At 55.7% G+C, this 25,213-nt stretch overlaps 2 protein-coding genes across 3 annotated transcripts in view; both read right to left on the bottom strand.

Annotated features, from left to right (window-relative positions):
• LOC105487238 (transmembrane serine protease 9) overlaps positions 1 to 11,667 on the bottom strand; it is a 63,381-nt gene extending 51,714 nt beyond the window's left edge. The window contains exon 1 of the mRNA XM_071087078.1: positions 11,583 to 11,667. The gene's annotated coding sequence lies outside the window, so the exon portion shown is untranslated. The remainder of the gene's footprint in view (positions 1 to 11,582) is intronic.
• Positions 11,668 to 18,895: 7,228 nt separating this feature from the next.
• On the bottom strand, positions 18,896 to 25,206 carry LOC139360320 (signal peptide peptidase-like 2B). Of its 2 annotated transcripts, XR_011617643.1 has the most exons (4): positions 24,556 to 25,206; positions 22,077 to 22,237; positions 20,285 to 20,790; positions 18,896 to 20,136 (listed from the first exon to the last, which is right to left on the bottom strand). XR_011617643.1 is itself a non-coding variant. In XM_071087101.1 (3 exons), exons 1-3 carry the CDS (start codon positions 24,761 to 24,763, stop codon positions 20,527 to 20,529), a joined length of 633 nt encoding a protein of 210 aa, XP_070943202.1. In that variant the 5' UTR covers positions 24,764 to 25,206; the 3' UTR covers positions 18,896 to 20,526. The 2 variants fall into 2 exon arrangements, 1 of the variants encoding a protein (XP_070943202.1); XM_071087101.1 differs by having other exon boundaries at positions 18,896 to 20,790.
• Positions 25,207 to 25,213: the final 7 nt, after the last annotated feature.

Genomic DNA, 25,213 nt, shown 5'->3' with positions numbered 1-25,213 from the left:
TCATTTATAGTTTTTTTAAAGCAATGTAGGAGGGTAAGTTACCGGCCAGGTTTGAGAGATACGTGAGAATGCTCCCAGGCAAACCAAAAAGAAAAATGTGTCACTTTAAAACCAAAGAGATCAGTAGGAGACTCGCCCACCCGCGTTACAGGAAAAAGCTTCAAGAAGGATGGACGTGGGATCTCAGATCTGAACTGTGCACCAAGATACAGGGAAGAAAAAAAGAATGGGCCGGGCATGGTGGCTCATGCCTGTAATCCCAGGACTTTGGGAAGTCAAGGCAGGTGGATCACTTGAGGTCAAGAGTCTGAGACCAGCCTGGCCCCCATCTCTACTAAAAATACAAAAATTAGCCGGGCATGGTGGCGGGCGCCTATAATCCCAGCTTGAACCCAGGAGGCAGAGGTTGCAGTGAACTGAGATCGCACCAAAATAATGAACCATCGGCATCGATGTCTCCAAATTGAGCCTGTGGCTCAACCAGCCTCTAACCCAACAGATGCCACTCTCCCGGCATCCTCTGGCCCAGTTGGGAGGCAGGAGGTCCTACTCTCATCTCAACATGGTGGTAATGGGGTGAGAGTCCCTGTCACCCAGTGACTCAGTTTGCTTTGGGGTGACCAGTTGTCCTGGTCTTGGTTTGCTCAAGGCTAGTTTTGTGTTTTTTGATTTTTATTTTTTTGGTTTTGTTGTTGTTGAGAGGGAGTCTTGCTCTGTCACCCAGGCTGGAGTGCAGTGGCATGATCTCGGCTCACTGCAACCTCTACCTCCTGGGTTTGAGCGATTCTCCTGCCTCAGCCTCCCAGGTAACTGAGATTATAGGTGCCCACCACCACCTCCGACTAATTTTTTTTTTCTTTTGTATTTCAGTAGAGACGGGGTTTTGCCGTGTTGACCAGGGTAGTCACAAACGCCTGAGCTCAGGCAATCCGCCTGCCTCAGCCTCCCAAAGTGCTGGCGTTACAGGCGTGAGCCACTGCGCCCAGCAGCTATTCCAGTTTTAACCTGGGACCTGGGACATCTGGTCAACCTACCCACTTCTGTCTTCATCTGTCAGGAACCATCTGGAGCCATATGGGGGCCCCCAAGGAGGGACAAGCAAGGACTTTGCGAGCAGAGCCATGAGTGACTGTGAACAAGGCAGAAGCAATGTCTGTTTCCAGCCTCCAGATGAGACCAGCTGGGGAGAGTCTTGGTTCAGGGCCAGCGTGTCCTTAATGCCACTCTGAGACCTGCCAGTGTCTGTTTTCAAACAGGAGTGAGCTTCGGGCTCAGAGCCTTCGCAGAGGACATCCGGGGCCAGGGAGTAGGGTGACGGGAGGGAGGTATTGGCCTTAGGAGAAAAATTAAAGTGAGCTCCAAAAACCTCGGTCATCAAGATACATAATATTGTCACGCATTTTTTTCTTTTTGTGTTTTTTTTTTTTTTTTTTTTGAGACGGAGTCTCACTCTGTCCCCGGGCTGGAGTGCAGTGGCCGGATCTCAGCTCACTGCAAGCTCCACCTCCCGGGTTTACGCCATTCTCCTGCCTCAGCCTCCCGAGTAGCTGGGACTACAGGTGCCCGCCACGTCGCCCGGTTAGCTTTTTGTATTTTTTTTAGTAGAGACGGGGTTTCACCGTGTTAGCCAGGATGGTCTCGATCTCCTGACCTAGTGATCCGCCCGTCTCGGCCTCCCAAAGTGCTGGGATTACAGGCTTGAGACACCGCGCCCGGCCCATTTTTTTCTTTTTGAGTTAGGGTCTGGCTCCGTCACCCAGGCTGAAGTGCAGTGGTACAATCTCGGCTCACTCCAGCCTTGAACTCTTGGGCTCAAGTGATTCTCCTGCCTCAGCCTCCCGAGTAGATGGGACAAGTACATGCTACCACGCTGGGTTTTTCTTTTTTTTTAATTTTTGTAGAGACGAGGTCTTGCTGTGTTGTCCAGTCTGGGATATATATATATTTATTTTTTTTAAATGAAGTCTCTGTCACTGAGGCTAGAGTGCAGAGGCACAATATTGGCTCACTGCAATCTCTGCCTCCTGGGTTCATGCAATTCTCCTGCCTCAGCCTCCCAAGTAGCTGGGATTACAGGTACACACCACCACACCTTGCTAATTTTTGTATTTTCAGTAGAGATGGGGTTTCGTTATGTTGCCCAGGCTGGTCTTGAACTCCTGACCTCAAGTGATCTGCCAGCCTTGGCCTCCCAAAGTTCTGGGATTACAGGCATGAGCCACTGCGCTTGGCCATCCTCAGTTGAGTTTCTGATGAGATCACAGCCCAGCCAACACTCTGATTGCAGCCTTGTCAGACCCTGAGCAGAGGAGCCAGCCAAACCATGCCCACACACGCAACCCACAGAAACCACAAAACCATGAGACAGTAAACAGGAGCTGTTTCCAGTTGCTACATTTGCGGTAATTTGTAGAAAACTAGGTCAGATGCAGTGGCTCAGGTCTGTAATCCCAGCACTTTGGGAGGCTGTGGTAGGAGGATCACTTGAGCCCAGGAGTTTGAGATTAGTGTGGGCAACATAATGAGACCCCATCTCTACCAAAAAAAAAAAAAAAAAAAAAAAAAAATCAAAAATTAGCCAGGGTGGTAGCACACACCTGTAGTCCCAGCTACCTGGGAGGCTGAGGCAGGAGGATCACTTGAGCCCAGGATGTTGAGGCTGCAGTGAGCTGTGATCAAGCCACTACACTGCAGCTTGGGTGGGGGTGACAGAGCAAGACCCTGTCTTAAAAAAACAAACAAAAGCTAATACAATCATTAACAGGCTTCTTAAATTTGACACTGACCAAACTGAGCTCTCATATCCCTCCTCACTCTTCTCATCTTCACAAAAATACCTACTCCTCCCACAGTCTTCCCAGTTCAGATAGCAGCTTCACTTTTATAGTCACTCGGGTACAAAAATTTTTTTAAAAAACCTGGGTTTGGCCGGGCGCAGTGGCTCACGTCTGTAATCCCAGCGCTTTGGGAGGCCGAGGTGGGTGGATCACCTGAAGTCAGGAGTTCGAGACCAGCCTGGCCAACATGGTGAAACCCCATCCGTACTAAAAATACAAAATTAGCTGGGTGCGGTGGCACACACCTGTAATCCCAGCTACTCAGGAGGCTGAGGCAGGAGAATCGCTTGAACTCGGGAGGCGGAGGTTGCATTGAGCTGAAATTGTACCACTGTGCTCCAGCCTGGGTGACAGAGCGAGACTCTGTCTAAAAATAAAAATAAAATAAAAAATAAACTGGGTTTATCCTTGATGCCCTGGCACATCCCAAACCCAGTCCATCCAAAAACACTGTCGGGCCGTCTGCAGGGTAGATCTAGAATTGGGACCCTATGCCATGTTTAGCCCGGTCTAAGCAGAGCATTGCCCAGACTCCCAAAATGCCATTTCCATCTTCCCCTTCCTGGGTCTGTTCTCAATGGGGAGCCTCAGGGAGACAGCTAAGACCCGTGTCAGATGCCGTCCCGCCTCTGCCCAAACCTCCCCACAGCGACCGGGTCTAACCGTCCTCATCTCCAACCCCTCCCTCCCTCAGCCCCAGCTGCAATGGCCCCCTCGCTGATCCCCAAACACACACAGCATGGTCCAGCCTCAGGGCCTTTGCACAGGCTGTGTCTCCTGCCTGACATACTCAGCTATATCCTCCTGGCAGTCACCCCACTGTGCCCTTCACATTCTCTGCTTTATTTTTATTTTATTTTATTTTATTTTATTTTTTTTTGAGACGGAGTCTCGCTCTGCCGCCCAGGTTGGAGTACAGTGGCCGGATCTCAGCTCACTGCAAGCTCCGCCTCCCAGGTTTACGCCATTCTCCTGCCTCAGTCTCCCGAGTAGCTGGGACTACAGGCGCCCGCCACCTCGCCCGGCTAGTTTTTTGTATTTTTAGTAGAGACGAGGTTTCACCGTGTTAACCAGGATGGTCTCGATCTCCTGACCTCGTGATTCGCCCGTCTCGGCCTCCCAAAGTGCTGGGATTACAGGCTTGAGCCACCGCGCCCGGCCTATTTTTATTTTTTTTGACCGCCACGTGCTGTCTCTCCATTCCGTAGCCTAATGCTTCCGGAAAGAGCAAGTTATTTCCCTCTGCACCTCCAGCCCCACAAATCCAGAGAGTTACACTTTGATAACTATAGCTGGTACATCATTCCTCAAGAGCTATAACACTGAAAAATATTCCTTTAATAAAAATAAGTGGATAAGACCCGGCATGGTGGCTCATGCCTGTAATCCCAACATTTTGGGAGGCTGAGGCAGGTGGATCACTTGAGGTTGGGTGTTTGAGACCAGCCTGGCCAACATGGTGAAATCTGTCTCCACTAAAAATACAAAAATTAGCCAGTCATGGGCCGGGTGCAGTGGCTCACGCCTGTAATCCCAGCACTTTAGGAGGCCAAGGCGGGAAGATCACAAGGTCAGGAGATCGAGACCATCTTGGCTAACATGGTGAAACCCCATCTCTACTAAAAATAGAAAAAATTAGCTGGGCGTGGTGGCGGGTGCCTGTAGTCCCAGCTACTTGGGAGGCTGAGGCAGGAGAATGGTGTAAACCCGGGGGGGCGGAGCTTGCAGTGAGCTGAGATGGCATCACTGCACTCCAGCCTGGGCGACAGAGCAAGACTCCCTCATAGATAGATAGATAGATAGATAGATAGATAGATAGATAAATAAGCAAGCCAGTCATGGTGGCATGCACCTGTAATCCCAGCTACTTGGGAGGCTGAGGCAGGAGAATCACTTGAACCCAGGAGGCAGAGGTTGCAAGGAGCCGAGATTCCACCACTGCACTCCAGCCTGGGCAATGGAGCAAGACTCCGTCTCAGGGGAAAAAAAAAAAAAGGTAGATAAGCATTTTCTGTGTGACAGGTGTTATATTAAAATTTACAGTTATCATCTCATTTATTGCCACAGTTCTCCTGTGAGACTGGTTCTATTCTGACCAAAGACAAACTGGAGGCACAGAAGAGTTAGGTAACTTGCCTAAGGTTATAGATGTGGTGGTTTCTAAATATCCCCCACAATTATTTGCTCTCCTCACCTAGCAGAAGCTAATTTCCCTCTCTTTGAGTGTGTGTTGGACTTATTGACTCACTTGTAAAGAATAGAATGTACCAGAAGCAAGGGAGCTAGACTTCTGAGGTTAGATCATAGAAGCACTATGGCTTTGTTCTTTCTCTCCTGTGAATCACTAGCCCTGGATGAAGCAAGCAGCCATGTTGTCAGGATGCTCAAGCAGCACTATGGTGATTCCCATGTGGTGAGGAACTGAGGCCTCCCACCAACAGCCGCATGAGGGCACCAGCTTGGGAGTGGCTCCTCCTGCCCCAGACGAGCTTTCAGATGAGGGAGCCCTGGCCCATGTATTTTTTTTTTAAACAGAGTCTCACTCTGTCGCCCAGGCTGGAGTGCAGGGGCATGATCTCGGCTCACTGCAAGCTCCACCTACTGGATTCACGCCATTCTCCTCCTCAGCCTCCTGAGCAGCTGGGACTACAGGCATCCACCACCATGCCCAGATAATTTTTTGTATTTTTAGTAGCTGTGATTACAGGCACATGCCACCATGACTTAGCCACTGGCTTATTATTATTTTTTTTTTTAAAGGGAGTCTCACTCTGTCTCCCAGGCTGGAGTGCAGTGGCACTATCTCAGCTCACTGCAAGCTCCACCCCCCTCCGGGTTTACACCATTCTCCTGCCTCAGCCTCCCCAGTAGCTGGGACTACAGGCACCCACCAGCACGCCCAGCTAATTTTTTGAATTTTTAGTAGAGATGGGGTTTCACCGTGTTAGCCCCAATCTCCTGACCTTGTGATCCACCCACCTTGGCATCCCAAAGTGCTGGGATTACAGGCGTGAGCCACCGTGCCCGGCCCCTGGCCTATGTCTTAACTGCAACGTCATGAGAGACTCTGGGCCAGAACCACCCAGATAAATCCCTCCCAAATCCTTGCTCCACAAAAACTGTGACATAATAAATGTCTGTTTTTTTAGTTGGCTAACTTTGGGAGACATTTGTTATGCAGTAACCAATAACCAATACACAGGACTGCAGGTCCCAGGGATCTTCTGTCTGGTGTTCTTTTTTATTTACTTTTTTGTTTTTTGAGATAGGGTTTCACTCTGTCACCCAGGCAGGAGTGCAGTGATGCAATCACAGCTCACTGAAGCTTCAACCTCCTGGGCTCAAGCAATCCTCCCATCTCAGCCTCCTGAGTAGCTAGGACTACAGGCGCATGCCACCACACCCGGCTAATTTTTTAAAACTTTGGTAGAGACAGGGTCTCCCTCTCTGCTTTTAATGTTTTCTAGTCACTCAAAACCACGGTTCAACCTCTAAAAGGAGAAATTCGGGCCCGTGGGTTCCCTTTTTTTTCCAAGCAGCTTCAATAAAACCCAAAGGTTCACCTCAGCTTCATTCTTGAGCTTCTAAATTTCTTCTGTTTCTCCATCTCTTCTTTTTTTAAAATTATTTATTTATTTATTTTGAGACAGAGTCTGGAGTGCAGTGGTGTTATCACAGCTCACCACAGCCTGCAATTCCTGGGTTGAAGCCATCCTCCCACCTCAGCTTCCTAAGTAGCTGGGGCTATGGGTGCACACCACCATGCCTGGCTGATTTTTAAATTTTTGTACAGATGGGGTCTTGCTATCTTGCTGAGCTGGTCTCAACTTCCTGTGCTCAAGTGATCCTCCTGCCTCAGCCTCCCAAATAGGTGGGACTACAAGCCGGTACCATCACACCCCCAGCCTCGGTCTCAGCTCTTTGGCTGTCTTGACCACCTGTCTGTGTAGGTTTTTTTGTTTTTGTTGGTTTGTTTGACTTTTCCTTCACCTAATCCAAGATGATCACAGTTTTCGGACACCTCCATCCCATTCGATTCCCCATCCTTGGTCCCACGGCAGCCAAAGCCCGTTTATGGAACAGGCAGCTGTTGTCTGTCCCCTGTCCTCGGGCCTGAATCTAGCCGGGACAACCTCCCCTCCTCCATCGCCCCAACATCATGAAATAAATCACTCAGCAAACCTACAGGAAATTTAATAAGCTTGGTCTTTTTTTTTTTTTTTTTCATTTTGTCTATGGTCTTTTTGTTAGCTTTCATGGGAAGAGGTGTTTGTGAGAAAACTATCTGCGGCAATGATATCTTGTGTTCTCTCAGCTTTATAATGTGGACAGAGGAGAAGGGAGTCAGTAATCGTGTGGGAGGGAAAACGCTGATAAACATGAGTGATACCAAGGGAAACAGAGAAAAACGCAGAGATTAAAAAATAACCTTCCAAGCGCTCACGAGTTGTATCATTTAAAATTAACACAGCTCCTAAATGCAATGTGGGATCCTGGATTCCAACGTAGAACAGAAATATCGGGGGGAAGACTGAGTGCGGCACCTACGGGGATGCCTTAGTTTTGCTCTTTGTTCTATGGTCAAAGGTATCAACGCAAGGGGACACCGGGTGGAGGGTGTGTGTGCGGGGACTCTCTGCACCATCTTCGCGACTAAAATTATCCCCCCAAATTTTTTTTAATAAAGGTAACGCGTAAACAAAACAACAAAGGGCTGGGTGCTGTGGCTCCCGCCTGTAATCTCAGCGCTTTGGGAGGTCAAGGTGGATTCCTTGAGCCCAGGAATTCAAGACCAGCCTGGGCAACATAGTGAGACCCCATCTCTACAAAGCAACAACAGTGAAGAAAGCCTCTTACGCAGTTATGAGCGGATTACCCAGAATATGTTATCCTCTGCGTCCATTTCAGAGCCACACATAGAAACCTCAGTGGTTCAGAACAGCCTGCGGGGCTGCCTCAACCATCAACTTCAATGAAACCCCAAGGTTCGCCTCAGCTTCATTCTTGGGCTCCTAAATTTCTTCTCTTTCTCCATCTTTCATTATTTATTTATTTATTTGAGACAGGGTCTCACTCCGTCACCCAGGCTGGAGTACAGTGGTGCAATCACAGCTCACTGCAGCCTCCAACTCCCGGGCTCAAGCAATCCTCCCATCTCAGCCTCCTGAGTAGTTGGGACTACAGGTGCTGGGTCCAAACAGCGTCCTGTTGGTGTAGGGCTCACAGGCTTACGAGAGTTGATCCATCCCTCCCAATAATCTCAGGGTACGCAGGTCCAGCTAATATCAGTATGCCCATTTACAGAGGAGGAGATTGAGGTGCACGCTCTCTCTCTCTCTCACACACACACACACACACACACACACACACACACACACAGAGTTTTTGGAATTTCAGTGACTCTTCCACGTTGCTGAGCAGCTTCTCTGTTATGTTCCCCAGCTAAGCCAGGTGAGCCTTGGGGACCGAGGGACACAGGGCCAGGAGCTGTAAACCCTGCCCCAGTGTCGGTGCCCAGGGTCCAGTCCTGCCTCCCCAGGCACCAGCTCCACCACCCACAGTTGCACGCACAGATGCACGGGGAAATCACGTGACTTCACTCCCACACACTCGCCTGTCCCCCCACCCCTCCCCAACAGCTCCTACATCAAATCTGCACCCATGTGTCCACTGTCAGAGAAGCAACGCCTTTGCCTTCATTCTGCCCTCACTTGGGATCCGTCTACGATGGTTCCACGTCGCCGCAAAGCCCTTAACCAACCACAGTGACAACAGGGTTTGAACTCCCATGCTCCAGCGTTCCTGCAAGCCCACGCACCAGCAGACAGAGTGCACAGCCTGGGCAACCGACCACCAACACCTTTTGCCTAAGGACTCTCCAAGCTCCATATTTTACACCCTAAATATCCCAAATTCTCAAAGGGAACTTTCGAGTGTGCATGAATGCTCTTTAGGGATGGGACCCAAAGTGCAGTGGGTCGCACGGTCCCCGGTTCACGTTCACACGCTGTGTGCAGCGGGGCACACACGGACTCCCATTCCCTGTGGCAGGACAAGCAGGCCCCGTGAGGCTCTGCAGGGTCCAATTACCCCCTGGTCAGGCCAGCCTGAGCACTGGGACCCTCATCCCCACGCCCAGATGAGAAGACTAGGAAGGGGGGATTTCCACACACAACCACCACCTCACACAACACAACCACACAACCACACACAACACATAACCACACACAACCTCACACAACCAAACACAACCACACACCACACATTACAACACAACTGCACAAATCTCACATACAATGACCATACAGCCAAACAACTTCACACATTTGGTCATACACTGATACAGTCACAACTCAACCATACACAGTCACACACAGATACGGTTACACACATTGCCACAATCATATGCAATCACACACAATTATACAACCATACACAACCACACAAAGTCATCCGTAAAATCATACAAATCTCATCATGCATTCACACACACAACCATATGCTATAACCACACAGCTGCAGGAACCTCCCATGCAACACGCAACCACACACGGTCTCACACATGCAGTCACACACCCATACACACAATTACCCCTCCGCCACAATCACAAGGCACAATGACACACATTGCCGCACACAGCCACACGATCTCACACAACCACAATCCTATGCAATCACACAAACATCCTAACATAACTATACGCAACCACTCATGACCACACAACCGTACAACTCAGTTATACAGCCATGGACACACAACCACACAATTACACCACCATACACAACCACGCATGACCACATGACACACGACCACACCATACACAATCACACAATTACACAACATAAACAATCACGCATGACCACGCACATAATACACAATCACACACAAATCACACACGGCCATACGCAACCACAGACACAATTATATATATTGCCACACACAACCACACATCACACACAATCACAAGACCACACACAATCACACACAGCCACACAGCCACCTCACCCAGAATCTCACACAGCCCCGCCCGGCCGAGCCCTAGGAAAGGTCAGGAAGTCAGGACCACAGCTGTCCTTCAGAGCATCCCTGACCTGCAAGGCGGCGGCCACCACGCAGACCACAAGGTGTTTGGGGCCGTTGGCAAGTCCCCAAAACCTTTGGCAACCCCGGGAGCCCATGCCTGGGTCTGAAGCCTGGTTTGACCCCCTATAAAATGAGGGAGGGAAACCGAAGGTCCCCGGGCCACAGAAGACCCCTGAGCACAGACCCTGTCCTGGGACCCCTCCCCAGTTCCCAGAATGTGGGTCACTCCTGGTCACTCGGGGATAACGCCAAGGTCCCCAGCCTGGGTTCCTGCCGGGCTAACTGAATCCAGGAGGACCCTCCCCCAGGGCAAATGCCGATAACCAACCTCATCTCAGGCCTTTCACTCTCCAATTGTTACCTGAAACGTCCCTGTGTGTGTTTACTCAGAAGTGCTCCCAGGATGAGAACTGGAGCAGGAGGAGATGCTCCAGTCAGATGCCCGGCACCCCACCCTAGACTCGCTCCCACCCCAGCCCAGCACCCTATCCCAGCCCCGCACCCCACCGCAGACTCGCTCCCACCCCTCCCCAGCACCCTATCCCAGCCCCGCACCCCACCCCAGACTCGCTCCCACCCCAGCACCCTATCCCAGCCCCGCACCCCACCCCAGACTAGCTCCCACCCCAGCCCAGCCCCACACCCCACCCCAGCCCCACACCCTACCCCAGCCCTGCCTCCCAACACAGCCTCGCCTCCCATCCCAGCCCTGCTCCCCACCCCAGCCTCGCCTCCCACCCCAGCTTGGCCTCCCACCCCAGACCCCACCCCAGTAGCTGTCAGCCGCTTTCCTGCTGCTCCTGACCCCAGAGGGCTCCAGGCTGATGCTTGATTCTTGCTTTAGGTGAAGTTCACGGGTAGAAAAGAAAGGAGGACTCTGGGTGCGGATGGGGATGGGGAGGGCTTCGGTCGTCCCAGGCCCCTCCACGAACCAGGCTGCATCTAGGCAATTCAGTTGCATCCACACAATCCCAGCTACCTCCACACACCCTGGCCGCATCTACCCAGGCTGACCTCATCTACAAACCTCAGCCACATCTACACAGGTTAGATACATCCACGCAACCCCGGCGGCATCTACACACCGCACCTGCGCCCAGGCAACCCCGGTGGCATCTACACACCGCACCTGCGCCCACGCGACCCCGGTCAGTCCATACAATCCCGGCTGCATCTACACACCGCACCTGCGCCCACGCGACCCCGGTCAGTCCATACAATCCCGGCTGCATCTACACACCGCACCTGCGCCCACGCAACCCCAGCGGCATCTACACACCGCACCTGCGTCCACGCAAACCCAGTCAGTCCATACAACCCCGGCTGCATCTACACAACGCACCTGAGTCCACACAACCCTGGCCACATTTACACACCGCACCTGAGTCCACACAACCCTGGCCACATGTACACACCGCACCTGCATCCACACAACCCCGGCCGCATCTACACAACCCGGCCATGTCTACATACCCAAGTGGCGTCCACACAGCCTCAGTTGCCTCTACACAACCCCAGTGGTGTCTACACAGCCTGGCTGCATCTACACAACCCCGCCATGTCTACCCAGCCCCAGAGGCGACCACACAACCCCAGGGCTTGGGAAACGGGGTTGGAGGAAGCGGGGGCTGTTCTGAGGTGCGGGGGCGACCGCGACTCACCGCACTTCGGAAGACGAGGCTGCACCGCTGCTGCCCAGATCCCGCCGGCCCCGAAGCGGAGCAGAAGCTGGAGCTGGGCCCTGGGCTGGAAGAAGGGAGGAGTGGGGCGGAGCCGGGTGGGGGAGCCGCCCTCACCCCCGCCCCCCGCCAAGCCCCTTCCCCGGCGACGCCTGCGACGGGCCAGAGGTGCCGCCCAGGCTTGGGGTCTCCGGAGGACAGGGGTCCCAGGGCTCTGCGACCTCCACCCTGGATACCCACCCCTGGCGGGAGCCGGCCCAGAATGGAAGACGATGGGGACGGGTGGAGTTGGGGGTAGCCAGGGATGGGAGTGGGCCCCGCCGCCGGGAGCCATGGGGTGGGGGGGTCCCGGCAGAGTGGGCGCTGTGGGCAGGTGGGCCCACCTGGGCAGGTGACCCGGGACAGGGCGCAGGGAGGGGTGCGCCCAGGACAGCCCTGAGGGCAGGTGCTAAGGGCATTTTCTTTTTTTTCTTTTTTTTCTTTTCTTTTTTTTTTTTTGAGACGGAGTCTCGCTCTGTCGCCCAGGCTGGAGTGCTGTGGCCGCATCTCAGCTCACTGCAAGCTCCGCCTCCCGGGTTCCCGCCATTCTCCTGCCTCAGCCTCCCGAGTAGCTGGGACTACAGGCGCCCGCCACCTCGCCCGGCTAGTTTTTTGTATTTTTTAGTAGAGACGGGGTTTCACCGTGTTAGCCAGGATGGTCTCGATCTCCTGACATTGTGATCCGCCCGTCTCGGCCTCCCAAAGTGCTGGGATTACAGGCTTGAGCCACCGCGCCCGGCCAGGGCATTTTCTAGGGAGCTGGTGTAACCTGTGTGTGTGTGCTGTTTTTTTTTTTTTTTTTTTTTTTTTTTTCTGTCTGTCGCTCAGACTGGAGTGCAGTGGCGCGATCTTAGCTCACTGCAGCCTTGACCTCCCAGGCTCAGGTGATCCTCCCACCTCAGCGTCTGGAGTAGCTGGGACCACCGGAGCCTGCCACCACACCAGACTAATTTTTGTATTTTTAGTAGATAGGGTCTCATCATGTTGCCCGGGATGATGGAACTACAGTATTTTTTTAATAAAACATTTTAATTGTTTTATAAATAGAGACGGGGTCTTGCCATGTTGCCTAGGCTGGTCTCAAACTCCTGGGCTGAAGCCATCCTCCCACCTTGGCCTCCCAAAGTGCTGGGATTACAGGAGTGAGCCACCCTGCCCAGCCTAAACGTTTTAGAGTTTTAGATTCCCACAAAATGTGCAGATAGTTCAGAACTCCCGTGTGTCACATCCCAGGCCCCCTGTTCCCGGCATCCAGGCCAGTGGGATACATTTGTCTCAATCAATGAACAAATACTGATGCATCACTGTTAAGTGGAGTCCACACTTGATTCCGGTTTACTCAGTTTCCCCCAGTTTCCTGCTCAGGGCCCCACCCGGGATCCCACATGGCATTGAGGCGTTGCGTCTCCTTGGGTCTCTCCGGGCTGTTGCAGTTTCCCAGACGTTCCTGTTTCTGACTCCCGCACGCTCCCGGGGAAGGAGATCACGTTCCCGTTTCTGACCCCTGCACGCTCCCGGGGAAGGAGGTCACGTTCCCGTTTCCGACCCCCTGCACGCTCCCGGGGAAGGAGGTCACGTTCCCGTTTCTGACCCCCTGCGCGCTCCCGGGGAAGGAGGTCACGTTCCCGTTTCTGACCCCTGCACGCTCCCGGGGAAGGAGGTCACGTTCCCGTTTCTGACCCCTGCACGCTCCCGGGGAAGGAGGTCACGTTCCCGTTTCTGACCCCTGCACGCTCCCGGGGAAAGTCACATTCCTGTTTCTGACCCCCTGCGCGCTCCCGGGGAAGGAGGTCACGTTCCCGTTTCTGACCCCTGCACGCTCCCGGGGAAGGTCACGTTCCTGTTTCTGATCCCTGCACGCTCCCGGGAAAGGAGGTCACGTTCCCGTTTCTGACCCCTGCACGCTCCCGGGGAAGGAGGTCACGTTCCCGTTTCTGACCCCCTGCGCGCTCCTCCCGGGGAAGGAGGTCACGTTCCCGTTTCTGACCCCTGCGCGCTCCCAGGGAAGGAGGTCACGTTCCTGTTTCTGACCCCCTGCACGCTCCTGCGGAAGGAGGTCACGTTCCCGTTTCTGACCCCCTGCACGCTCCTGCAGAAGGAGGTCACGTTCCCGTTTCTGACCCCTGCACGCTCCTGCGGAAGGAGGTCACGTTCCTGTTTCTGACCCCTGCACGCTCCTGCAGAAGGAGGTCACGTTCCCGTTTCTGACCCCCCTGCGCGCTCCCGGGGAAGGAGGTCACGTTCCCGTTTCTGACCCCTGCGCGCTCCCGGGGAAGGAGGTCACGTTCCCGTTTCTGACCCCTGCACGCTCCTGCAGAAGGAGGTCACGTTCCCGTTTCTGACCCCTGCATGCTCCCGGGGAAGGAGGTCACGTTCCCGTTTCTGACCCCTGCACGCTCCTACGGAAGGAGGTCACGCTCCCGGGGAAGGAGGTCACGTTCCGGTTTCTGACCCCTGCACGCTCCTGCGGAAGGAGGTCACGTTCCTGCGGAAGGAGGTCACGCTCCCGGGGAAGGAGGTCACGTTCCGGTTTCCGACCCCTGCACGCTCCCGGGGAAGGAGGTCAGGTGTTCGGCAGGACACTTCTCAAGTGGGTTTGTCTGGTGTTTCTCTCCCTCATGGTCAGACTGGGTGGCCTTGGTTTTGACTGTGCCACCCGCTGCCTCGCTGGCTGCCTCTCCTGCTTAGTCACGAAGTTGTTCACATTCCTCCATGCCGTCGAAGGAGACGGTGCACTTCGTTAGAACCACCGTCTCATCTCTTATCTCAAGATACTTTGGGGACATCTTTTTTTTGGAACTGTGAGCGACCAGCCCCATTTTATTAGCATTGGCAGCAACGTCTTTGTGCCTTGCTTTTGTGATTTGCTTTTGAGAAGTGCTGCAAGCCCTGGGGAGCCAAGCCTGGTTATGCAGGGAGAGCAATCCTGGAGGATCCACCTCCTGGGTCCCCATTTCCCCAGCCGCCTGCAGAATGATCCAGTCTATTGAGTATGTGCTGTGTGCCCAGCACTCAGCAGGGACTCCACTAGGTTCTCATGATGGCCTTACAAAAGTAGTTGTCACCTCCTTTTAGGCAGGACAGGTGGCTACAGCCCTGAGAGCCAGTCATCCAGCTCCTGGGATGCAAGCTGGGGCTCCACATCCAGGACCTCCCATTGCTGCATTCTCCTGCCCACCCTCCTGTTGGGCGGCGGGCTGCGGCTGGTTCCCAAGAGGCATTTCTAACCTTCTCTGAGCTGTGTGGAGAAGAGTCTGTGACCCCACGGGAACCCCCTCCTCTATTTCTCAGGGCCATTGGTGGACTCTTTCCAGAATTCCACCCTCTCACCTTCTGATGACTTCCCACCTGGCCCCAAACACTGAGTCCTGGTTCCTTGTGCAGCTATAGCAGCTCTCTGCCTGGGCCAGAGGGGGTGCTTAGTAGAGGACCTGGCACACGGCAGTGATGACTGGTGGGTGAATGAGTGTGTGTGGATGGGTGGTTCAGTGATGGAGGGAGGGAAGGAGGGAGAAAGGGAGGGAGGGATGGATGGATGGACAGACGGATGGACGGTACATGAGTGGATGGATAGATGGGTGTATGTGTGGATGGGTGGGTGAGTGGGTAGATGAATGGATGGGTGGATGGATAGATGGATGGGTAGGTGAGTAGATGGGTGGATGGGTAAATGGATGAGTGGGTGGGTGGTTGGATGGCTGGGTGAATGGATGGGTAGATGGATGGATGGATAGGTAGACGGATGGTGGGGGGTAAATAATGGGTGGATAGATGGGTAAATGGATGGATGAGTGGATGGGTGGGTGGATGGATGAATGGCTAGATGGGCACGTGGATGGATGGATTGGTGGGCAGACGAATAGGTGGATGGATGGGTAAATGGGTGGGTGGGTGGATGAATGAATGGGTAGACGGGTGGATGGGTGGATAGATGGGTGAGTGGGTGGGTGAATGGATGGGCAAATGGATGGATGAGTAGATGAATGGGTGGATGGATGGATGGGTAAATGGATGAATGGGTGTGTAGATGGGTGGGTTTGTGGGTGAGTGGGTGGGTGGGTGGGTGGATGGATGGATGGATGGATGGATGGATGGATGGATGTGTGGATGGGTAAATGGATGGACAAATGGATGGTGGATCGATGGAGACGGATGGGCGGATGAGTAGGTAGATAGATGGATGGGTGTGTGGATAGATGGATGAATGGGTGGGTGGGTGGATGGATGGTTGGATAACTGGGTGGATGGTTGGTAACTGGGTGGATGGGTATGTGGACAGGTGGATGGATGGTTGGATAAATGGATAGGTGTGTGGATGGGTGTGTGGATGGGTGGGTGGATGGATGGATGGGTGTGTGTGGATGGGTGTGTGTGTGGATGGATGTTGGATAAATGGATGGGTGGATGATGAGTGGATGGACGGGTAGATAAATGGATGAGTGGGTGGACAGGTGAATGGGTAGATGGATGGATGGATAAATGGGTGGATGGGTGTGTGTATAGATGGTTAGATAAATGGGTGGATGAAGGGTATGTGGATGGATGGATGGATAACTGAACAGATAGGTGGGTGGGTGGGTGTGTGGATGAACAGATGGATAAATAAGTGGACAGGTGTGTGGACAAATGGTTGGATAAATGGGTGGATGGATGGGTGGATGGTTAGATAAATGGGTGGGTGGATAAAAAATTTGTAAGCTCGGCCGGGCGCGGTGGCTCAAGCCTGTAATCCCAGCACTTTGGGAGGCCGAGACGGGCGGATCACGAGGTCAGGAGATCGAGACCATCCTGGCTAGCACGGTGAAACCCCGTCTCTACTAAAAAATACAAAAAACTAGCCGGGCGAGGTGGCGGGCGCCTGTAGTCCCAGCTACTCGGGAGGCTGAGGCAGGAGAATGGCGTAAACCCGGGAGGCGGAGCTGGCAGTGAGCTGAGATCCGGCCACTGCACTCCAGCCTGGGCGACAGAGTGAGACTCCGTCTCAAAAAAAAAAAAAAAAAAAAAAAAATTTGTAAGCTCTGGTCAGCCTAGTGAAAGAAGATCACTATTGTTACCGTATTATTCCACTTTGTAACTTAAACTGCAAGACAGAGGTGTGCTCTCCGCGAAAAGAAACAAAATATCCCCCCCAGTGCCAAGGAGCAGGCTGTTTCCATTTCCCCAGCTCTACCCGACATCCCGGGGTGTGTGACCCGGACAGTCAGGGTGTGTACACACCCCCGGGCCTGGACACCTGCTGAGCCTGGCAGGAGCTTTCTGTCTTCCTGAACCAAGTGTGTCACTAACACAAAAGTCACGACTGCTTCTAAGCGTCCAACCAGACGGCTGATTTGGTGGCATTCCGGCCGCCACGCCTTGCAGTGGGTGCAAATGACTAACCCGCTTTCCAGACGACAGGGAGTTAGAGGCGGAGGGACTTGCCCACCACTGCAGGTGGTCACAGGTGGAGGCGGTGTCAGCCCAGGGCTCCAGGCACTGAGTCCCGACTGTAACCTTCAGCCCTGGGGCTCAAGTCCACCGGAGCTAATGACATAGCGAGTTTTTCTTTTCCTGGACAGGACGAATCACCACTAGAGGCACGCAGGGGAGGAGTGTTCAGAGCCATTGCTAGGTGGTCTCTGAGCAGTGATTTCCCCTGTGGAAAGGCCATCCGGGGTGCTCCTTCTGGAGTGCATCGATGAACTGCTCAGGTCAAAAAACCGAAACATACTTGTGACTTCAAATATTCTGGAATTCGCTTTCCGTGATTAAGCCGTCCCGTCCCCAGTGGGTTTGAATTCAGCTTTGCTGTGAGTGGTAAGGCCTGAGCCTCCATCTCCCACTGTGTCCTTACCTTGTTTCACATTAAGGCCAAGGGCGTCACACTGCCAGGCAGTCGTGGCTTGGCTCAGGGCCTGCAGGAATCCACATCTCTGATCCCTTACAGTCATGCAGCCTCAGAGGCTGGCTGGGTTTTTTTTTGTTTGTTTTGTTTTGTTTTGTTTTTTTGAGACGGAGTCTGGCTCTGTCGCCCGGGCTGGAGTGCAGTGGCCGGATCTCAGCTCACTGCAAGCTCCGCCCCCCGGGTTTACGCCATTCTCCTGCCTCAGCCTCCCGAGTAGCTGGGACTACAGGCGCCCGCTGCCTCGCCCGGCTAGTTTTTTTGTATTTTTTAGTAGAGACGGAGTTTCACCGTGTTCGCCAGGATGGTCTCGATCTCCTGACCTAGTGATCCGCCCGTCTCGGCCTCCCAAAGTGCTGGGATTACAGGCTTGAGCCACCGCGCCCGGCTTGTTTGTTTTTTGAGACAGGGTCTCGCTCTGTCGCCCAGGCTGGAGTGCGGTGGTGTGATCACAGCTCACTGCAGCCTTGACCTCCTGGGCTCAACTAATTCTCCCACCCCAGCCTCCAGAACAGCTGGGACCACCGGTGTGTGCCACCATACCCAGGTAATTTTTGTAGAGACGGGGTCTTGCTACGTTGCCCAGGCTGGTCTTAAACTCCTAGGCTCAAGCAGTCCTCCAGCCTCAGCCTCCCAAAGTGCTGGGGTGACAGGCGTGAGCCACCGTGCCCAGCCTGGGACTCACTTTCTCTAATGTAGTGGAGAACTTGGTGAGACTAGAACAACACACACACAGTCCCTGATGCCGGGCAGATGCTCAGGGCTCACTAGCTCCTCGGCCCACACACAAACCCGCATCCATCACCCACATTTCCACAGGCCCGGGGCCAGTGAGCAGCAGCTGGAAACCAAACCTTGCCCCGAAGCGGCTAAGACAGCTCTTTGCATTTTTAAAGAGAAAAAAATAATAATAAACTATTTTGAGATGTGAAAATGCTATACAATTCCAGTTACAGGGTCTGGCAACAAAACCATCTGGGGGCCGGGCGTGGTGGCTCACGCCTGTCACTGCAGCGCTTTGGGAGGCCGAGGCGGGAGGTTCACCTGAGCCCAGCAGTTCGAGACCAGCCTCAGCAACGCTGCAAGACCCCATCTCTATTTTAATTTTTAAAAAGCATTTTGGCCCATTTTACACATGATCTGTGATGCTTTCCAGCAACAGTGGCAGAGCTGAGAAGCGTGACGGGGACCACGCGGCCCGCAGAGCCCACGGGAGGGACACTGGGCACCTCACAGCACTGGCCGGCCCTGCAGTGGCCATTCCCATCCGTCCTCTGCAGGACAGCCAGGCGGCCTGCCAGCTCTCAGTTCTGTTCACCGGGACCTGCACGGAGCAGATGTTCCAAGCCACGCACTGCAGAGGCAGAGGCCGGGCCACGTGTATCAAAAGCTGTGTTTAATGATCAGACTGAACGGCAGCAAGGCCACACGGACAGAGGAGTCAAGGACAGGACCGCCGCCTCTGAACCCCTCCCCAATGGTCTAACGTCCAACACCAAAAAAGAGAGGTCCCCACCCTGTCCCCATGTACAAAATGGCTTCAGTGAAGGTGCCATTACTCCCTGGGAAGCTGGTATTCTCTGGAAGGGATCGGGGCTCACCCCTGCCACCCTCTGACGGGAACAGACCCGTGAGAGCGCAGCGCTCAGCGTCCCCGTGTGCAGCTGGGGGTGACTGACTTGACAGAAACAGATTCTGGACTCGAGTCTGGAGGCTGCGTGGACAGGGCGGGTGGCAGGCGGGAGCTGGGGCCCTGGTGCCGCAGACAGCCAGGGTGCAGGCTCTGTCGCTGCGGCCACAGGGAGCGCTGCTTCGGAAGTGACCACGTGCAGCGAGGGGAGGATGCCAGGGCCTGGGGCCACACCTTGGTCAGCGAGCAGAGGATGCCAGGGCCTGGGGCCACGCCTCAGTCAGTTCCTGCATGGACGTCTCTGCCCCGGAGTCAGGAGAACCTCATCAGTGAGTAGACCACGCCAGTGGCAGATGTCCTCGTGGGTTCCAGAAGCTCCTAGATGCTGGGTCCAGAGGGTTAAGAACCACGCACCAATGCCGCTGCCACAGGGAGAACCCAGGCCCAAGCCCCTCTCGGCGGAAAAGCAACACAGGGCCCACGCGGGGAGTGAGGTTGGGTGCCAGGAGCAGCCAGGACCTCCCGCAGCCCAGTCCCTCCCTCCCAGGGCCCCAGGGACCCCCGAGGGCCTGATCCAGCCTCCCTGGCGCCTACCCCTGCTAGTCAGACGGGCAGTCTGAGATGTCCACCCCACCAGGTGGCACCAGCAGGACTTCTAGAAGTTGCGACTGTTTATTAAAACGGGGAGGAGTGTGCAGGCACGGCCAGGTGCCTCCGGCTGAGGGCAGGGCGGGGCCTGAGCCAGGGGAACAGCTTGTCCACTCACTGCCAGCCTCGTTCACACCCCGAAACCCTGCCCCACAGGCCTGTCTCAGTCAGCGTCAGGGTCCAGATGCCGCCCCGGCCACCAGGCCGTGTCCTAGGCTTGGAGGTGGCTTCCAAACCTCCCAGGGGCTCCGATCTGCTCGAGAGGGAAAAGCGATGCCTTCTGGGAGACAAAGCTGCTCCTCCGCCCGAGAACAGGATGCCGTGGGGAGGAAGGTCACCTGAAGGACGAAGCGGCCGGTGAGCACCAAGTGTGTCTGCGGCCAGAGTCCACCCACGCCTGCTCACTCATGCAGACGGCGCTTGAGGGTCTGCAGAGAGGCCGGGCAGGGCCTGCGAGGACGGACTCCAGTGGGGAGGAGGACGGACCCGCAGAGGGCTTGTGGCAGCCGGGCGAGCTTGGAGCAGCAGGCGTGCAGCCGGGGCAGCTGGGCTGGGCGCGGGCACGGACCACGGGGGTCTCGGCAAGGATGAGCACCATGTTGGGGCGGGTGGGGACAGCACAGGCCTCAGTGCCGGGGACAGGCATCTGTCCGTCTGTCTCCAGCGGGCGCCAGGCAGCCCCAACATCTTGGTATGGCGGGCACGGCAGCGAGCGTCTCACCCCTCCCCTAGGCCAAGGCGCCAGGCTGGGCTACCGGGCACGGCTGGGCCTGGTCCCGGCCCTCGGGTTCAGCCGGGCTCCCAGGCTCCCGCGTGGCGGCTCCAGCCCCCGTCTCCTCGGGCACACAGGGTTCTGGGGGCTGCTCCGCAGGCTGGGGAGGCGTGGCTGGTTCTTTGCCGGGTGGCTGCGGGGACAGCGGTGTGGCCGAGTCTTTGGGAGGCTGCAGGCTGTCGGCTGGCGCTGGGGCCCACGGAGATGGAGGTAGGGCTTTCTACAGGAGAAGGGAGGCAGAGGTGAGAAGACAGGGACCCAGAGGAGGGCCCTGGTAGGGGCCACGACACCCAGCACCCGCAGGCCACGGGGGCAGGGTTAAAATGCGGCACCATCCCCAGGGGCTCTGGACCCAGGCTTGGGACAAGCAGAGGTGTCCCAAGGAGGGGGCCGGCTCCATGGCCCATGGGCACCCAGGACCCCGTCCATCTGCACAGGGGCCGTGGGAGGGGAACCCAAGGCCAGCAGAGGCTGGGAGCTGTGCAAAGCCCCTCCAAAGAGAAGCCCGGACTCTCCGTCTCTCGGCCCTGGGGCCTGGTCCTCGGCTTCTGCACTTTCTGAAATACCCATCAGAATGGGGAAACCTTTGGGGTGGGGGTGCTGGCCCCAGGAGACCTCTCCCTCGGGCCTGGTCTCAGGCCATGGTCCCATCTGTGGGACCCATGAGCCCGGCTTGGCCCTGGAACCACAGCTCGACCCAATGCATCACACCAGTGCGACAGGATGGGTGTGGTTTAACTTCCACAAAAACATGATGCAGGACCACCACACGCGGCGGGCACCACTGAGAAGCGCGGCATCACCCGCAGAGGGAGGCCGGCTACGGGAGGAGCTGCACCGATGCCCAACAGCCTGAGGATCGCCCTGCGGCGTGGGGCTGCTCCCTGGGTGGTCATGGCCTCCGAGAGGCACGGCCCGGAGGGGTGGGGGCAGCTCTCGGGCGCAATGTGCCTGAGTCTCGGGAACCCAGGAAGTCGCCCCTCTTGGTTAAGCACCCCACAGCCCATTGGAAGGGGGGTCCCACCCACTTCTCATTTACAAAAATCACAAAAGCAGAACGGACGTGGCGTTAAGCCCTCCCTGCAACGCGCACGGTTAACCCTTGCCAGCCGCCCCCTGCCTCGCCGAGGGGGACAGGGGACAGGGGACAGGGCTTCCACAGCCAGGGCCAGCCTGCTCCCCTCGCACAGGGCTTTGCGGCCCCACTCCCAGTCGGGCGCCTCGCGCTCAGCAGGAGAGACGACGGATGCCCAATGCCCACACAAGTGGGGCGCCAGTGACCGTTATGGGGGAAGCAACTTTAGCAAGGACAGGGCACCCCCGGGTCCCACCCAGCATGTCCGTCCACCGGCGCCACACGCGCACGACACCCAAAGCAGACGCTGCCGGGACCCTGACCCCGTCGCGGCCGCGGGGCTGCTGTGGCTGGAGGCCTCACTCAACTTGAACTCTAGTTACGGCTCACTAGGCGACTGTTTCTCACAGTCAGAGCAAACTGGTATTCACCGCAAAGCCGCTGCCCGTCCAGAACACGGCCAGCTCCCGGCGCCAGAGTGCCACGGCGCAGCTTGTCACCAGCGTGCAGGGCACCAGGTAGAGGAGAGCGGGCTGGCCACGCTGCATCAGGGCCAACGCCACGAACGTCACCAGGAGGCCAACGCCATAGGCTGTGGGGACAGAGGAGGCATCACCTCAGCCAGGCAGGCCGGGGCCACCAGCCACTTCCCTGGGAGGAATGCGAGCGGGCTGGGCGCAGTGGAGGGCAGGGGTGTGCAAGGACGGGAGAGGTAGAGCGGGGGTTCAGCCAGCAGGGCCACAGGCTCCTCGAAGTACATGGATCCTTCCGGCACCTCCTGGGCCGCACTCCCACCCTGCCCCAGCGGGGCCAGTGAGAGGGGCGTCAGGGTCACCGAGGACACGGAAGGGGCAGGGCAAGCAGAGGGACAGGCAGGGGCAGGCTTGGGACAGCTGCAGGACAGCGGGAGGCAGACGTGATAGCGGACGGGGGCTGCAAGACATGTCCAGGATGCAGTTTCTATGAACCTCTGAGAAAATCAGCCGAAGGTGAGCCTGTGCCTGACCAGAAAACCCTTGGACACCAAGCTGGGGGCGCATCAAGTATGTTCTCAGGAGACACCCAGTGAAAGGTCTGGGGTCAAGGGGCACGGTGTCCCCCCACCGGCGCGGTGCCCCAGTCCCCTGAGAACACAGCCTGTGATTTACGTATGTGTGTAAGTACACAAACGTGCACATGGCCACCCTTGGCACCCGCAGGGGAGGGCTGCCAGGACCCCCCTTGCTCACGTCCCTGACGTAAACGGGTGCAGTGTCTGCCTAGAACCCACACACGTCCTGCCGAACCATAAATCCCTGTAGGTTCCTACAAATACAAACACGACGTCACTGCGGGCGGTGGCTGTCCCATGGCACTGCTTAGGGAATACCGGCCCAAAAAATCCGGGTATGTTCAGTACAGATGCAATTTCTTCTCCCCAAATATTTTCAACCCACAGCTGGTGGAATCCACAGCTGCGGAACCCATGGCTAGGGAGGGCCAAGTGGAGTACATGGGAGAGCGCTGAGTGTGTGGAGAGAGAGAGAACGGAATCAAGCGAATGTGAGGAAATGACCAGTCCCTCTGAGAACGGGGCACACAGGAGTTCTCTGTACCAACCCTGCAACTGTCATTTAAAATTTCAAAATAAAGCTCTGAGAAAATTAACTTTTTACTAGAACATTCTTAAAAAAGAGCCGCTGTGTCCAGCAAGCACACTGCTCCTGGCACTTTTTCTAATACTCATCTCTGTATTTCTGACACCATGCCACAGGGAGCGTCCCTATTGGTCCATTTTAGACCATCCACGTGTCCATCAGCCATCATCGACAGACGCAGAGACAAACGGAGAGGTCTGGCGCCTATAAAATCTCAGTGGCTTCGATCTCAGGAATTACAGGGACAACTTGACAAATTATGCTTCAGGAGAGAGAAATCTCTGCTGCTGTGTTTTTATTTTTTCTTTCATTTTATTTTTTCGAGACAGGGTCTTACTCTGTTGCCCAGGCTGGAGTGCAGTGGCCCGATCATGACTCACTGCAGCCTTGAACTCCCAGGCTCAAGTGATCCTCCCACCTCAGCCTCCCGAGTAGCTGGGGCTACAGGCACATGTCACCATGCCTGGCTAATTTTTGTATTCTTCTGCAGACACAGGGTCTTACTATGTTGCCCAGGCTGGTCTTGAACTCCTGGGCTCAAGCAATCCCCCCACCTCAGCCTCCCAGAGTGCTGGGATCACAGACATGAGCCCCTGGGCCCGGCCTCAGCCGTGATTTTAAAGGATAATCATGAAGACAGTAAAATGGGGCGAGGGGAAAGCCAGGGTCACCTGCAGCTGCAGGAAGCAGGGGTGAGAGGACCACCACCAACCAAAGGGCCCTGCAGGCCAGCCTGAGCTCTCCTGGCCCTGGGAGTGGACGTTAGGGAGCCACGTGGAGGGCCTGGGTCAAGGGCATGGCTCAGCAGAGGTGGCTCACCCTCGTGCCCGTGAACCAGAAAGCACCACAGCTTCTTAGGGCCGGCTGTGGTGGGGGGACATTTCTTAAAACAATGTCGGTCAACAGAAAACGGCACTTTGTATAAACACTTTCATAACAACCGAAACAGTAGAAGACAAAGCAAAGAAGAAAAGGACAAAAAGAGGAAAACAGGAAAGAAAAGGAAAAGAACAGAACAGAACAATGGAAGCCAGGGAGAATGAGAAAGAGGGGGATGCAGGCACAGGCCCAGGCACAGGCCCAGCCACCCGAGCCCAGCTCCCAGAGCGGCCAGGGGTTAGGGTTAGGGTGTTACGGTTTAGGATTAGGGTGTCATGGTTATGGTGTTCGAGTTGGAGTTAGGGTTGGGGTTGGGGTCAGGGTCAGGACAGAGGCTGAGTCAGGGCGGGGCTGGAGCCGGAGTGGCCAGCATGGGCTCGACCGAGGCACTTACCGATGGTGCAGGCCACGAAGTATACTCTGGAGGACTGTACCTGGATGTCGAACCTGTGACAGTAGGCCACCAGCAGCCCTGGGGGAGGCACACAGAGGAGGCTCACCTGGGCCCACAGAGCCTCGGAGTGGGCGCTCCCTGGGAGCAGGCGGGCGCCTGAGCACTTGTGGGCACCATGGGCCTCTCGCTGCCCAGTGGCTGCTGTCATTTCACAGACAGGCCACACGCTTGCTCAGGACAGGGCTGCCATGACTCTGTGGGTAAACTGAGATCACAGTGAGAGCAAAGCCCAGGCAGACACACCTGGCAGGACCCTGGGGACACTGAGGCTGAGAGGAAGTCTCTGCCTTCAGAGCAACATGAGCTCACTGGGACCCAGGCCCCAGCAAGGACCCCTGCGCAACCCTGAGCAGGATGGGGTGAGGCTGTCTGCCATCGGGAGGCCTTCCCTGCTCCCTAGGACCCAAAGCGGTCCCTACCCCACCCGGACAATGCCCTCGCTGCCCAGGCAAACAGGCCTCGACGGCCCCAACCTGCCCGACCCTGACCCTCAGGGCTTTATCTGCAGCCAACGGTGCGCAGGCCGCTCACTCCCAAGGGCAAACCTCAGTCACCCAGGGCCTTGCCCCACAGCACGAACCGTGTGCCCCACCCGCCA

The sequence above is a fragment of the Macaca nemestrina genome, chromosome 20 (genome assembly GCF_043159975.1).
Source record: "Macaca nemestrina isolate mMacNem1 chromosome 20, mMacNem.hap1, whole genome shotgun sequence".
Lineage (NCBI taxonomy): Eukaryota > Metazoa > Chordata > Mammalia > Primates > Cercopithecidae > Macaca > Macaca nemestrina.
This window is presented reverse-complemented; position numbering and strand designations above follow the sequence as displayed.